This window comes from Dermacentor silvarum, chromosome 2, assembly GCF_013339745.2.
Source record: "Dermacentor silvarum isolate Dsil-2018 chromosome 2, BIME_Dsil_1.4, whole genome shotgun sequence".
In the NCBI taxonomy this organism is placed as follows: domain Eukaryota; kingdom Metazoa; phylum Arthropoda; class Arachnida; order Ixodida; family Ixodidae; genus Dermacentor; species Dermacentor silvarum.
Genome location: NC_051155.1, coordinates 1,985,012 through 2,000,752, shown reverse-complemented (window position 1 = coordinate 2,000,752; position 15,741 = coordinate 1,985,012). Strand labels below are relative to the sequence as shown.

The 15,741-nt window shown below is 52.2% G+C and overlaps 1 protein-coding gene across 1 annotated transcript in view; it reads left to right on the top strand.

Annotated features, from left to right (window-relative positions):
* The window catches only part of LOC125943695 (uncharacterized), a 49,906-nt gene extending 41,827 nt beyond the window's left edge, over positions 1-8,079 (top strand). The window contains exons 3-4 of the mRNA XM_049663160.1: positions 3,192-6,387; positions 6,444-8,079. Of these exons, the coding sequence (XP_049519117.1) occupies positions 3,192-6,387; positions 6,444-8,079 (4,832 nt within the window). The remainder of the gene's footprint in view (positions 1-3,191; positions 6,388-6,443) is intronic.
* The last annotated feature ends 7,662 nt before the right edge of the window (positions 8,080-15,741 follow it).

Genomic DNA, 15,741 nt, shown 5'->3' with positions numbered 1-15,741 from the left:
CTACTTCGCACCCGTTGTATAAAGGAATACTTCAACTGTATTCTCTTGCCTCCCATTGTAGCCGCCATCCCAAACGGCGGCGACGTCTCTATGCTTTGCCGTCACACTGTTTGCAGCCCGCTCGCGTGTAGCTCCCATCCCGTCGACAACTATCAGAAACTCCTGGCGCCTCTCTTCTCGTGCGGTCATCATTTCGATCGTCGTTCCCTCGTCTTTGCCTCTGCGAGACGCAGCAGGGACAGACCGCGGTGCTGTTGTTTTATTGGTGGCAGCAGTTTTTGAGAATTGCTTCGGCTCCCGCGAACGAGATTATAATGGTGATGACGGCGGCCATTTCTCGTCCCGCTCTTTTTTTCTCTCTCTCTCTCTTTTAGATTACGGCAGAAGTTGTACCCTCCCCCCCTGGTGTACAGTTATCAGCACTTTCGCGATGACTGCCCGTCTTTTTACGTCGCACGTTTTCTTCTTGACTTTGGAGTCGCTTCCGGTCCCTGAATTAATGTACGCGTGTCAGCGAAGCGGGCTTTCACCACACGCTGCTTCCCGCCTTGCGGCGTTGCGAGCTCCAAAGCGGAAATCTCGGCTTGAGCGACGTCCGTTCCTGATCTGCATCACTCCGTTCATCACATTCCCGTTCTTTTGTGTTTTGCCTTCTAATTTTGGAGATAACAGTTTTTTTTGTTTGTTTGTTTCTGCCGAGGCTTTCATTCGAATAACGTCACTCGGAGGAAGCGGAGGAAGGAAGAAAATCAGCCGCTTAGATTCGGATGCCTGAGTGCAAGCGTCGCTTACTTACGCTCGTTTAACTTTCAACGTGGAGCGTGTACGGCTTTGTGGTTCATTAGTGATGCCGTAAACGATGCGATGGCGTCCTGATGCACGGCGTATGATTTCTTTTCGCGTGGTGCCTCGGATTGCTGCCTCTTCTTTGTTTTTCGCATTGTTTGTATCTTCGTGAGTTTTGGAAGCTGCGTAAGAAATGCAGGTGTGTTCAGATTACGAGCATGGTCGTCACCTTCTGCTTGCAGGGAGTTTGAGTGCTTTACGTAAAATTTATTTTATTGCGATAGCAATTATATGGACACTCCAAAGCAGATTTCTGCCGTCGCCGTCGCCGTCGCCGTCGCCGTGAGGTTCCGTATGACGTCAACGACGATGAAATCGTCGCCGCGCTCCGGACGCTGTATATGCGCGTGAAAGGGCGCGAGGGACGCGCGATTTCACAGGGAGCGAACGCACGTCGAAGAGCAAACGTGCGTTCTGCGCCGTGCTCCCTGAAAGGTAGGTAAGGTAAGTGGTTCTTGAGGGAAAGGGAAAGGTTGGCGCTATCTTCTGCAGCCCTTGAGGGAGCACGGCTCAGCGCCAACGGGGAGGGGTAAGTGGGAGCGAAAGAAGGGATAGAGTGGAGACGCCATGGCTGGGCGAAGCAAAACCGGCAGGCATAGGCGGCACGTATCAGGCCGAGATGGAAGGCCTTGGTGTGCTGCAGAGTCTGCAGGGGTGTTGTGCCAGGCCGGTCAGGCCCGGACCCTGAAAGGCTGCAGAATTAAGCGTCTCTTTCCTCCTTTCCATATATAGAGAGCAAACGCGACTTTTTCCGTCGTGCAAAAGGCTGTGGGGGGACGGGAGGGAGAGAGAGAGAGGGGAGGCGACGTTTAGCTGCCGCACTAAATGCGTATTTATATAAAAACGCCGCGCGCGTTCAGTGCGAACGCGGGCAAAATGCCGACGGCGTCGACAACAGTTCTGTGCGTTGCTGGTGCTGCTGCATTTCGTTGCAGCGCCACCGCATGCTCGTCACCGGCGCGGAGTGAAGGTCCTCTATGCAGACCCTGCCCGCCTGCGCCAGCGTTTCTCCACTCGTACTAGCCCCATCGCTAGCTGCCGGGTGGCCGGTGTTTCTGCAGCGTAGCAGCGCGTCCTTCACGTGCTGCTTCGCACTATCATGCCTCCGCGTATCGTCAGAACAGCGGCCGAACAGCTCCAACGGAACTCTTCTCGCGCTGAAGCAAGGCGGGCTCGCGTACGTGCCCAGACGCAGGAACAACGTGCTGCTGCGCGTGCGGCGCACGCTGCAGCTCAGCGCCGGAGGCGCCAAGACGCGACCCTGCGGGAACATGAGGCCGAGGCGAGGCGACAACGTCGGCAGGACCATGCAGTTCGGGAGCACGAAGCGGACGCGCATCGTGCCCGCCGTGAGGATGCCGCAGTGCGGGAACGTGAAGCCGACGCGAGGCGGCAACGCCGACAAGACCGAGCAGTTCTGGAACACGAAGCGGATGCGCATCGTGCTCGCCGTGAGGATGCCGCAGTGCGGGAACGTGAGGCCGACGCGAGGCGGCAACGCCGACAAGACCCTGCAGTTCTGGAACACGAAGCGGATGCGCATCGTGCCCGCCGTGAGGATGCCGCAGTGAGGGAACGTGAGGCCGACGCGAGGCGGCAACGCCGACAAGACCCTGCAGTTCTGGAACACGAAGCGGACGCGCATCGTGCCCGCCGTGAGGATGCCGCAGTGAGGGAACGTGAGGCCGACGCGAGGCGGCAACGCCGACAAGACCCTGCAGTTCTGGAACACGAAGCGGATGCGCATCGAGCCCGCCGTGAGGATGCCGCAGTGAGGGAACGTGAGGCCGACGCGAGACGGCAACGCCGACAAGACCCTGCAGTTCTGGAACACGAAGCGGATGCGCATCGTGCCCGCCGTGAGGATGTCGCAGTGCGGGAACGTGAAGCCGACGCGAAGCGGCAACGCCGACAAGACCCTGCAGTTCTGGAACACGAAGCGGACGCGCATCGTGCCCGCCGTGAGGATGCCGCAGTGAGGGAACGTGAGGCCGACGCGAGGCGGCAATACCGACAAGACCCTGCAGTTCTGGAACACGAAGCGGATGCGCATTGTGCCCGCCGTGAGGATGCCGCAGTGCGGGAACACGAAGCCGACTCGAACCGACAACGCCGGCAAGACCCTGCAGTACGGCAGCAGGAAGCGGCCTCGCATCGTGCCCGCCGTGACGATGCAGCGGTGAGAGAACACGAAGCCGACACTAGGCGACAGCGTCGCTTGCCACAAGTGACCACCTCCTGCCCACAGACACATTTGGCGGCGGCTACCGCGCATTTCGAAAGACAGTTCTTCAATAATCCATTCGGATATGCGTGTGATGTTTGCGATCGGCTTTGGTTTAAAGCTGACCTCTCGCCTGTCCGAGTTCATCACGTGCCCCTGCTCGCAGCCGAGTTTCCAGACGAAGACGTGCATTCCTTTGTGTTGTGCTCAACATGCCGCGGCGCACTGCAAAGGAGTACCATACCGGCCCTCTCTCGAAGTAACGGTTACGTTTACCCGGTCATTCCCGCTGGGCTACCTCCACTGAACTTGGTGAGTGAGCGTTTGATTGCACCCCGTCTACCATTCATGCAAATTCGTCGCCTCATGAACGGCGGAGGACAGTATGGCATTGTGGGGCCCGTCGTTAACGTACCTGTTGAAGTGGACACCATGGTTAAATCGTTGCCGCGAAACATTCACGAAGACCATGCCATCAATGTCCACATTAAACGCAGGATTCTCAACAAGACATCATACCTCTCTGGCGTGGTGAAAAAATCTCACTTGAAACCTTGGCTTGACGTCTTGTGTCGGAGTACGTTGTACAGGTACTTTGGTATTACTCTTGACGCCTCCTCTTTAGACGCTCTTCCCGACGACGACGCATTTCAACTGCTCGAAGATTCCGTCGAAACTATACCCCAGTGTCCCGACGTGCACAATCCAGTGGATGCATGCGTGGCGCTTAACGCATTCGAACAGTCCGTGGTGTGGGACGAAGAGCGCTACCTGGCCATAGCTCCTGGTGAACACAGACAACCACTGAGCATACTGTACGATGAAAGAGCAGAAGAGTTGTCCTTCCCTCAGATATACCTTGGGGAGCCCCGGCGCGTAAAGGCAGAAGCTCATCCCACGCCCTTTACATATGCCACCAGTGAGATACGTCGCAAAGACCGTCGCGGTGTTTCGCCTCACCACATCCTGTTCATGGCAATGAAAGTGCTCCGATTTAGAGTCAGTCGCGGCCTGGCCGTCACATTTCGCGTCAACGACGACACCGACAAAATTACACGCCAAATGCTTGAAGACGAACACTTCATACAGGATACCATTGACCAAGACATGGCCTTTATGAAGGGCGTTCCCAACACGGTCCACTACTGGCAGCAGCGAAAGAAAGATGTCTTCGCTATGATACGCCAGCTTGGCAAGCCGACTGCGTTCCTCACCCTGTCAGCCTCAGAGATGCATTGGCCTCGATTACTCGCTCTGCTTGAGCGGTTGCGCCAGCAAGATCCCACCTTAGAAGTGCACGTGTCGGAAATGACATCCATATACCGTGCTCAGCTCGTCAACAGTGACCCCGTGGTGTGCGCCATTTACTTTAACAAGCTCGTGAGCGTCATTCTAAATGTCCTGTGTAGCCGCACTCACTCGCCTTTCAAACCTTACCGCGTCGTGGACTACTTCAAGCGCATTGAATTCCAGCACCGAGGTAGTCCGCACGCTCACATCTTACTTTGGTTGGACAACGCACCGTGCGAAACCGTCTCCTCCGACATGCCAGAAACGATCCGCCTCGCAACGCACCTCGTGTCCCTCGATACCTCTGTGTTGCCACGCCTGCGCACTCAAGTGCACCAACACACACACACCTGCTACAAGCGCGGAAACTCTCGTTGCCGTTTTGGCGCTCCTTTCTGGCCCACTGACAACACCATGGTGCTACTTCCCTATCCGCCCACACAAGACGATGCCGAAGCCACGCGGCGCGTCGCACTCAAGGAACGCTTCTTGCAGATGCACGCCGCTCTCGAAAGCACGCACTACGACAGCATCGGCCAATTCCTCGAGCACCATGCAGTCACTACCGAGGAAGAATACGTCTCCGTGCTCCGCGCTGGCGTGACGCGCCCGACCTTGTTTATACAGCGAACAGTGCAGCAAAAGTGGATCAACGTATTCAATCCGTGGGTCGCCTCCATGCTCGACTCAAACATGGACCTTCAGATCATCCTTGACGCCTACTCGTGTGCTGCTTATGTAGTGGAATACGTAAATAAGTCCAATCGCGGGGTTTCAAACCTGCACAAAGCCGTGTCGGACATTTTGGCAGACACTCCAAACATTCCTTATGGCCAGGCTCTTCGGTTACTCGGCGTTAAGATGCTCAAGGCTGTTGAGATGAGTGCTCAGGAAGCTGCGTGGACACTCCTCCGACAGGAGATGTCCGAGTCCAGTAGACGAATCACCTACATTGCCACATGCCTACCGGAAGAGCGCACGCGCGTTCGCAAAACGCGCGCGCAGATGGAAGCAGCCGGTCTCGACGCCGCGTCAACGGATGTATGGAAATTTGGGGTGTTGCGCAGATATGAAGACCGCCCAGACAATTTGCAAGACGTGTGCTTGGCAGACTTTGTGGCGCATTACAACTTGCACACCTACCAAAAGCGCCGCGACCCAGCCGTCATTCGTTACCGCTGCTACTCCATCGACGAATCACTCAACTACATGCGGGAAGCAGTCACACTGTTCCTTCCTTTCCGCCGGGAAGTAGACATTTTGGATGGCAATGCTTTTGAGCACATGTACGCTGAGAACATGGACGCCTTGCTGCTCAAAAGATCTGAGTACGACAGTAAGTTCGACATTCACCAGCTGCGCCACATATGCCTCCAAATGTGCACCGACGACGCCCGTAGTAGCGAACTACACACTGCCACTGACCCACACCACGTTCCTTTGGTCGACCAAAACGACGACGAAGATTTGCTCGGACCACCTGATGCTAACTCCGTAGCGCCAAAAGGTCGTTGCGCCGCCGTCTGCACGCGTCAGGATGTCATGACCGGGGACGCCTACAGGGAAATGATGCGTCTCGCCAACAAGGAACAGTTAGAAGTTGTTCGCGAGGTGATCCACCGCCTAACCACACCGACTTCTGACCCACTAAGAATCTTCTTGACTGGTGTTGCCGGTTGCGGCAAGACCTTCGTTCTACGCCTAATTATGGATGCCTACAACCGCTACACTAACACCGCCTCCACTTGCACGCACAACGCGTACGTCGCGTGCGCCACAACAGGCAAGGCAGCGGTCGCCATCGGTGGGCTCACTGTACACGCCGCCTTCAAGCTCAGTATGCGTGCCGACGGGGGCTTGCGCGACGGAGACCTCAACTCCTTCCGTACAGCGTTCACAAACGTCAAGTGCGTCATTGTGGACGAATGCAGCATGATGAGCAGCGACACTCTCGCACGTGTCGACGACCGCCTGCGACAGATCACTGGCAACTACAACGACCCTTTCGGCGGTTTGGACTTCATAATGTGCGGTGACTTGCGCCAGCTGCCCCTGTACGCTCCAGCGAGGTGTACAAACGCAGCAAAACACGCAACAACATCTTCAACACCCACGTCACTTGGCATCACCTCTCCTACTTCCCGCTTGTGCAAGTCGTCCGGCAGAGCGACGCCATATTCTCCGCCGCACTCTCAAAGATCGGTGATGGTCATGCACTCGAGAAGGAAGAAATCGACATGTTTCAGGCCCGCTTCGTTTCCAAACAGGACGCAAACTCCCGCTGTCCTCACGCCGTCCGGCTATTCTACTCCAACAAGGATGCCGAGGCGTACAACACGCACGACGCCGTCCAAGACGTTCACGATATTCACGAGGCTAATGCCGACGACTCCATCATCGGCTACCGCACCGATGCTGAGTGTGAGAGCGCAAAGCGTCGGCTACACTCACTTACCACAGCTGAGGTTGGTAACCTCCCTCGAAAACTCGTGCTATGCTTAGGAAAGCCCTACATGCTTACCCTAAACATTGACGTGTCCGACGGCTTGGTTAATGGGGCGGTGGGTCACCTCAACCACGTGCAGTTCGACGAAATGGGCCACGCAAAACGTGTTTGGCTCCACTTTCACTGCCGAGCAACTGGCAACATTGCTCGCCTGAAGGCCAACCCGATTCGTCAAGTTGCTGGTTCTGTCGTACCTGTCGATTCCGTCCCGATAGAGCTGCGCACCGCCACTGTGACTTTGGACAGAAGAACGGGTGTGTCCTGTCGTCGCAAGCAGTTCCCCGTGATGCAAGCGAGCGCTGTCACGATACATAAGTCGCAGGGCGGAACGTACAGCGAGGTGGTGTACGATTACCACAAGCGCCATCCCCAGAAACTAGTTTACGTTGCGTTGAGTCGAGCCACCACTCTGCACGGACTCTACTTGACCAACGCAGAGGATGACTTCACCTTCTATCACTGCAGAGAAAACCCGGATCGGGCCTTGTCGGACGAATTTCGTCGCTTACAAAACCATAAGCTCAACACGATCGCCGCCGAGTGCTTTGCCGTCCTCCACTCACCGCATAGATTAGCGATATGCAACATCAACGTGCGCTCCTTGCCTGCACACGCCTTCGATGTGTCGCACGACCATGTCGTTCGCGAGGTACCAGTACTGTGCTTGTCGGAAACGTGGACGGACAGTGCCGTCGAATTGCCCGGTTACAAGTGCGTTACCCTCGCAAAGCGACACGAGCGCCGAGCTGCTGGAGTTGCCGTGTACGAGCACTTCGGAGGAACCACGCTTTCACCGCGAAACGTTCCCTACCAACTCAACACGCTGCCCCAGATGAGTTGTGGCGATGCGTGTGCCATTCAAACATCACAGGGCTTCATCGTCGCAGCTTGCTACCTATCACCAGGAACCTCGCGGTCCGACGTCACCGACTTCTTTCTCCGTAAATTCCGTGCGGTGTGCCTTGAGAATGCGCCGGTCATCATCACTGGAGACTTCAACGTCAATGTGCTTCGCCGTGAAAACGAGTGGCTTCTCGCGTTCCTTGATGCCGAACTTGGACTTCGCCTCTTGTCGGACGTCACACAGCCTACTACGCGCAACAACACCTGTTTAGATCTTGTGTTCGGAAAGGGCATCCCATCCCGAGTGCACTGCGTGACATTTCCGACCTACTTTAGCGATCACAAGCCGGTTCTCGTGGTCGTCGAGTGAACTGTGTGCAAACTGATATTTCATGTGTGTTTATGTCGTAAGACTATACTTCGTGCTACACGCGCCTTGTCGTGGTCATCGAGTCTCTCTTCATGTCGCTCTACCGATGCCGCAGCACACCTGCTTACTTACTAAGGTCACGTTCACTACAATTCATATTGCTACCAAAGCCGCTCACCTTACTTCGTATGACATTGCTGTGTTGCTATCGCATTCATTGCTTCGCCCTTAGGGCGAAACTGTGACATTTTTTATAGAAAAAAATATATCGAAAATGATATTTTTCCTTACATAGAAAAATTTACATAGTGTCATGGATTGTTTTCAAAGCGTGGTTTTTATGCTCTGTGGCGTAAAGGTCAGATGTGGTTACACTTGTGGTGGTTAATAGGGAGCTTTAGTATAGCGGAAAACGCTTACGTTAGCGCTAGCGCGCGACGCAACGCTAACGCAAAGAAAAGCTGCACTGTGCGGTACAAGGTAGTGTTTTAGAATAGCGGAAAGGAGCAAAACGCTAACGCAAATACACTTGGGCGCCATCTCGAGGCGGATACAGCAAACATGAGCAAACCCTCTCGTTAAGCCTATACGCCGCCGCTAATCGAGAACGTATATCGAAAACAACGCCCATTTGTCACCTGTACGCCGCTGTCGAAGCATCATCACACAAATCTAAAGCAAATACGAGCATTAGTGGGGAACGAATTAGTCGAACAGTGCAGGCCGACGACTTGATAGATCCGAAGTGGACGGCTCTCGCTTCAACAGGCGCCGCCATCTTGCCCTACGTACGGAATCCCTTGCGTGCGTTAGCGTTGAACGTTATATTCCGGAAATAGCGTACGTACATAAGAGTTCTGGCTACGTTTACGTTCTGCGCATGCGCAGTTTGCAGCACGCAACGCTAACGCTAACGCCAAATCCTTGCGTTTGATGTTTTCCGCTATACTAAAACTCCCTATTATTGCACGATGCGCGCGCAAACTCGTTAAGGAGCCGCCGTGGTCCGCTGTTTGCACTCCAGAGAAGTTTTCTTTCGAGCACAAAACAAAGAAGAAAAAAGAAAATGAAAATCTACGCGGACGTCCCACGTTCCAAACTACTGAGAATTATGTTTCCAAATGTGCTCTACAAAGTTGCAATGATCATGCGCCTTTAAAGTGATTGATTTAGACGATTGTTTACTGATCAGAAATGGTGACTCCATTATTGTGTACACATTAATAGTGGTGGCTAACAACGTCGCACTTGTTTCATTCGTGCAGGAAAAGTTGTTTTCCTTGGTAACTTGGTCCACTTCCGTTAATGCGTAATTTGGAGTCAACGTGACCTTTGATTAAACGCCTATCATGCATAATTGCCATAAATTAGTCACGGACACAGAAAAGTCATCAGTGGAATAATTACTCTTAAGGAAACAAAAATCGCGCCAAAGCACACGAAACTTTACTGAAACGAGAAATTCATTGCTACCTTGCGTTGGTGACGCTATTTGTGTGTCGTGCGACCTGCGTGCATTATAACATTTATCATCGTTTTCATCTAAATCATAAAAATTTCATCTTAAGTAACATGCTAGGTGTACCACCGATCAAACCTCGCCAGCTTTCATTTAAAGAGCATTTCCCGTGGGCTCTTAATTCTGCTTGCGAGCATTGGCTGGAAAGATGCGGAAGATTTAACCGACGTGTCATTCTCCCCATTTTCGCTACTGTCGACCCGCTATGCCGCGGCACACCGTCGCGTTTCTCTTTCCTAATCCTACGTTATTTATCTGCTCTTGTTTCACAAAGAGAAAAAAAGAGAGAACAGGGGGAAATTTGTTTCCCTACCCAGCAGTCGTCCGCTGTATTTATCTTTCAAGCGAATTTCCGAGCCCGTTTTTCAGGGACGAAAAAGAAGAAATCAGAAACAAAGAAGAGGAGAACGAAATAAGAAAAACAATACGGAAATAACCGATTACTTTTTTTTCTTCGTTCCTGTTTTGTGTTCCCATAGCAACGCGTTTAAAGTGCGCGGGCTTCAGGCAATATGGGTAGCTGGCGGCAGCACCGTTGGTTTCATTTTACGCCTTACCCAGCATAGATAAAGAGATTGAAGAAAGTCAGGGATGTTGACCAGATGCGAGTTTTCGGTTTGCTACCCTGAAACTGGGTTGGGGAAATAGGGGTTGGAAAGAGGACAGACAGAGAGAGAAACGCAGTGGCGTTAGCACGGCCTTCGGATGCAATCTTAAAACCCCGTCGATGTTGCAGAATTCCATTCTTCCGACAGAGACCGGTCGTCCAACGGGTAGAGCACGATAGAAAGTGATTCTCTCTGCACACTGCGCTGCGGGCACTGGCACAGAACGTGACAAATTGTTTCCCCGTCACCGCAGTGGTCACAGGCTTCGCTGTCGGCCATCCTTATGCGGAACGCGTAGGCATTGGTAAACGTGATGCCCAGCCATAGCCTACACAAAAGTGTCGGGTCGAAGGCTTAAGATTGGGTCCAGAGTATATAATCGGGCATGCATGAAATGCTGCTTATTCCACTCCAACGTGGCGCATTGGCGTGCAAAAGCGTCTGTCCTACGCAGCAGGACACACACACACCTACTGCCACAACAATAGTGTCGCTGATTTCAACGAACAATCTGGTACAACGACAACAACAACAACAACAACAAGAACAACAAAAAAAAGCACACGCGCCCACTAATTGTTACCGCTCTTATCTCGGGCACTAGGAGCTTTCTTTTGCGCTGTCTTCGTTTGTAACATTCCCAGAAGGACAAAAATGCCAATGCGAAGCTTTCCCTAAAACCCAAGTCGGAAAAGAGACAACTTAAAGAAATTAGCAGGGTGCGAAGTGCTGGCTGGACACGACAGAAGCACGACGCAGTTAGTGCGCACGTACACGTTCTGCGAGGATGGTTTCGCCGGTCATTTGTCGTCAGCTTGACACCCGCCAGCCCCTGTTCTACCCCCCCCCCCCCCCCCTCCCCCCTGCTGCCATTCCCTTGGCCGGAAAGCTTCCGCGGAAGTATAAGCGGCTGAAACAAATAACTGCGTTATCTCAACCTCAGAAAAAAAGAACAAAAAAAAAAGAAATCCTCTTAGTGAAAACGTGCCAACACCCCCCAGTTTCCAATCCCGCTGCTTGTTCTCTTAGCTGTCGACAAAGGCCAGTTTTATTGCTGTGTTTGTTTTTCGTTTTTTTTTTTCGCGACAGCTGGCATCGAGAATGTACCTCAGGCCGACTTCTCTGCACTCCTTATCGTTAAACTTTGCCTCTTTGAAGATAAGTATAAAAAGAGAAAGTTTATTGACAAGAAAAGACACAGAGGTTGCCCTTAGCTGCTATGCTTTGGCTACCTACTCGGCGTTAATGCTGAGAAAAGAGAGAAGTGGAAGTGAATGAAGCGAATGAGAGACGAGGAAGACAGAGAAAAAAGGCGGAGCGCGCGACGAGTGGGTCTACCTATACTCGAAGGCTGGTCTATACGTGTGGTCTTTAAAGGGACTCTAAAGCAAAACACTAAATCAGTTTAGACGGATAAAGCGTTCCTTTGAAAAACTCTGTTCTACTTAACTTCTGAATAATAGGTTGATTATTTGAAGAAAAGGTGAAGGTCAAAGTTTCAGTTTTTGAATTTCGCGCTGAATCCGCCAACGCCCGTACGCCGCTGTGACGCCACATATGTCAAGTATCCATGGAATGTAGTCGCCGTGAACTGGTTATCGACACTTCCAATTCAGCAACAGAACTTTACCAAACCACTGTAGCGTGTAACCTAAAGAGTCAAAAGTAAAACCGCTGTTGCGAATTGCGTGCGTTCAAAAGTGGAGAAGGGCTCCTGGTGGAAAAGAAAAATTAGCGAGAAAAATGGGGATTAAAGACGCAGAAACGAGAAGTAAAATCCCGCACGAGTGGCAGGGTTTAAAGACGCCGATAAATAAAACGCATGATGGCTCCCGCCGGCGCCTCAATTTCCCCGACGAGGCAATTGGAGCTCCCGAAATATTAGGGGGTACAGCGGCGTGAAACCGTCGCAACGAGCTGTTTTCACCGAGATGTTTGATGTTAGAGGCACGCTGCGTCCAAGAGACGAGGGCACTGTCTCTTTTTTTTCGTGGGGAACGCTGAAACTAGAAGGGGTGAAAAAAAAAGAAATATAGGGGTGGGGATGCCGGAGAGGGCGAACTGGGACCTCCTCTTCAGCGCGCGGTGTCCTTGTTTCTTAAGGTTTTCCCGCAGCTCGCGCAAGAATGCGGGCTTCAAATATGCGTTTTCGTCTAAGGGGCGCGTTGGAAGAAAAGATAGCATCCAAGAAAAAAAAGTGTCCCTTGTCTTCTCAACACAAGGCTTTGCGGGTCGTCTGTTCCTTACCCTACGACTTCGTCTGCTATGCAATTTGCGTGGTCTGTTCTCAAGTCGTCTGCTACCGAAGCCAACAGACGAAAAAAAAAAAGTGTAGGGGAGCAGACGGGTTCTCACTCAGTCGGGCAGAGTGGCATGTGAGCGTACCGGGTTTGAGAAAAAGGTGGAATAAGAAGGCAAAGAAGAAGTAGAATCATAAATTTAAAAAAAGGAACTACTCGCGACCAACTGAAAGTGCAAAGAGAGAGGTTGAACTAAGTGACAGGTGCCACCACTATAAATGGCCCGCCTTTGCATCTCGAAGTGCGAAACCCCAAAAAGCGTCTCGCTGACTCCCGAACCATGGCATTCGGCAGACGCCCGCTCCGCCACGCTTTTGTTTCTTTCTCTCGAGAAAACAAAAATTTAAATCTTGAGGTCGCACTGGAAATCACGAAGGCGTGAAGAGGGCGCTCTCTCCCGAAAGTAAAATAATGGGATGGCCACATAGAGAGGGAGAAAGAGAAAATCAGAAAGCAGGGAGGAACGAGAGTTTCGAAGTTGAGGAGACCCAGCGATGTGTTAGGAAAATTAGCAAAGTGAAGAATCAGAATGCCGAATGTACCGAGATGAGAAGAAGCCGAGCGGCGTGGCAGAAGCGAATGCAAACAAACGAAGCCGCGTATTGAGGCTGCAGCCGCTTTACTTCATGCTTCCGTGACGACGCGCTCTCGCTTCAGTGCATGGCCCTCTTTTGTTATACTCGCAATCAGCGTGGGAGAGGAGCCGCCCCTGCCATGAATTATGCGCATTTGATCAGCAACGGATTGCATGAGAAAAAGATGCGACTGTAAGCGAGACGACCCCGGTAGCTTCCATTTGCCCACATCTTCCCGAAAGAGGCACCGCAACCAACCCACCAATCACAGCCGTGCGTTCACAGTCATACGATTTCCCACAATGCATGGCGTATAGCGCATCTCACGAGTGGGTGCGGTGTTCTGGCTTTCTCGGGCAGATCGACCCTTCGTTAACTCCACAGCAATCTGAGGAGCGAGTCAACCTTTGGTTATTCTGAGCAGTTTAAAAACGAGCAGAGTAAATAAATGTCTGGGAAGGTGTGCGGAAAATGAACGGCAATTACACAGCCTACAAACTCCTCCCGGTATTCAAACGAACCCATATGATCAGGCGGACATTTTAGGAGAACATTTTGCCCAAGTGTCAAGCTCATCGAACTACAACGCCAATTTCTTATCTTACAAAAGCCTAACAGAAAATCCGGCAGATCCCACGCCCTGTGGGAATCGATGTTATGCGAAGCAGTGTGCGGGGAGCCTACCAAGTGAACGAAATGACCATGAGAGCATCAAGACGTAGGCAGCTGTTTCATGACAAATATGACACACATGTCATGATATTCATGTCATGACCTATCATTTATGTTCCTCATACACTCTTGCCATACTATGCCAATTTTTGTGCATAGAGAGAGAGAGAGAGAGAATAAACTTTAATCTGGACTGAGGCGACCACCCGTTCTGCAGTGGGTGGTCGCTTCAGTCCAGGAGTCCAGCGGCCTTAGCTGCCCTTCTCGCTCGGTTGACCAGGTTGAGCTGGTCCGTCGAGTCAGAGCTGGACAGCGCTGCCTCCCATTGCCGTGTGGTGGGGTTTGTTATGGGTGTGAGCTGTGGTGTGTGTGCGCAAGCCCATACCATGTGGTAAACCGTTGCACATTGATTGCAGTGTGGACATTTATACGAATACAGCGCAGGGTGTATGGCGTGGTAAAGACTCAAATGTGGATATGTGTTTGTTTGGAGTTTTCGCCATATTACGGCTGCCTCTCGCGTCAGAGCATTATGCGGTGGTGGTAGTGTTCGTGAAAGGCGATAGTGTTGTAGGATGTGCGTTTAGGTTAATGGTATGGGCTCTGGTTGGAACTGTTCGGCGCGGTCATCTCGCGGCTCCCGGTGTGCATGCGCTCGGGCGTAAGGACTCATGCGCCGGAGTTCACACGATTTGTATGTATGGTGACAGCTGGTGCGCTCCATTGAGAATGCGATGTGCCGCCCTGGAAATTTTGGCCCTGGAATAATTTCTGCATGCCGTCTGAGAGTCCGCCAGAACTATGACGCAATCCCAGTGCGGTCTCGTCTTGATGGCTAACGCTATCGCTAGTTCCTCTGCCTCCGCAGCGCTCACTCTGAAAACCGACGACGCATTTATTTCGGTCCCGTTATTGTCGACTACGCTAGTGAAGAATGCGGTGCTTCTTGCGGTGCTGGCCGCGTCTACGTACAAGACATTGGGGTGGTTTCCATACCTTCTCGCGAGCGCCTGCGCTCGGGCTTGTCTCCGTCCGATGTGGAAGTTTGGGTGCATGTTCCTGGGAGTCGGTGAGACGTTCATAGTTTCTTGTATTCGTGTTGGGATTATGGTCAGTGCGCTGGTCTGCCGTACGGAATATCCAAGACGCTCCAAGACGCAGCGTCCCGCTATTGTGCGTAGTAGTCTTTCCTTCTGGCTTACCAGGTGGGCCTCTATGATTTACCGTGCGTTGTTGTACACCCCTGTCTCCTCGAGGCGAAAAGTAGCCGTTCCGGGTGGGAGTCCGAGCGCTTGATTATACGCCTTGCGTATCAGCCGCTAGAGTACCTCCACTTCCGCGTTACTGAAATTTAAATATGGTGCCGAGTACGCAATGCGGCTCACAATCAGAGCCTACACAAGTCGGATAAGGTCCTGTTCCTGGAGTCCCCTCTTCCTGCTCGTAATTCGTTGAATCATGTGCAAGATCTGCGTGGTTGTGTGTTGTAGCTTGTGTAAGGCGTATCCTCCACCCCCGTCCTTTTGTAAGTGTAAGCCGAGGATCGGAAGTCTGTCTACCAGTTAACGAAACGACCGTGAGAGCACCAAGACGTAGGCGGCTGTTCCATGACCTTCATGACACGCATGTCATGACATTCATGTCATTACCTATCACTTATGTTCGTCATACACTCTTGTCACACTATGCCAATTTTTGTGCATACAAGTTAACGAAACGACCGTGAGAGCGCCAAGACGTAGGCGGCGGTTCCATGACCTTCATGACACGAATGTCATGACCTATCAATTATGTTCGTCATACACTCTTGTCATATTATGCCAATTTTGGTACATACAAGTTAAAGAAACGACCATGAGAGCACCAAGACGTAGGCCGCTAGATAGATAGATACTCTCCAATTGGCAAACGTTCGCCAAGAAATGCTTCGCATTTAAAAGAAAAGCTAGACAGGGCTTATTGCACACCTTGAGCCGCGTATATCGTGT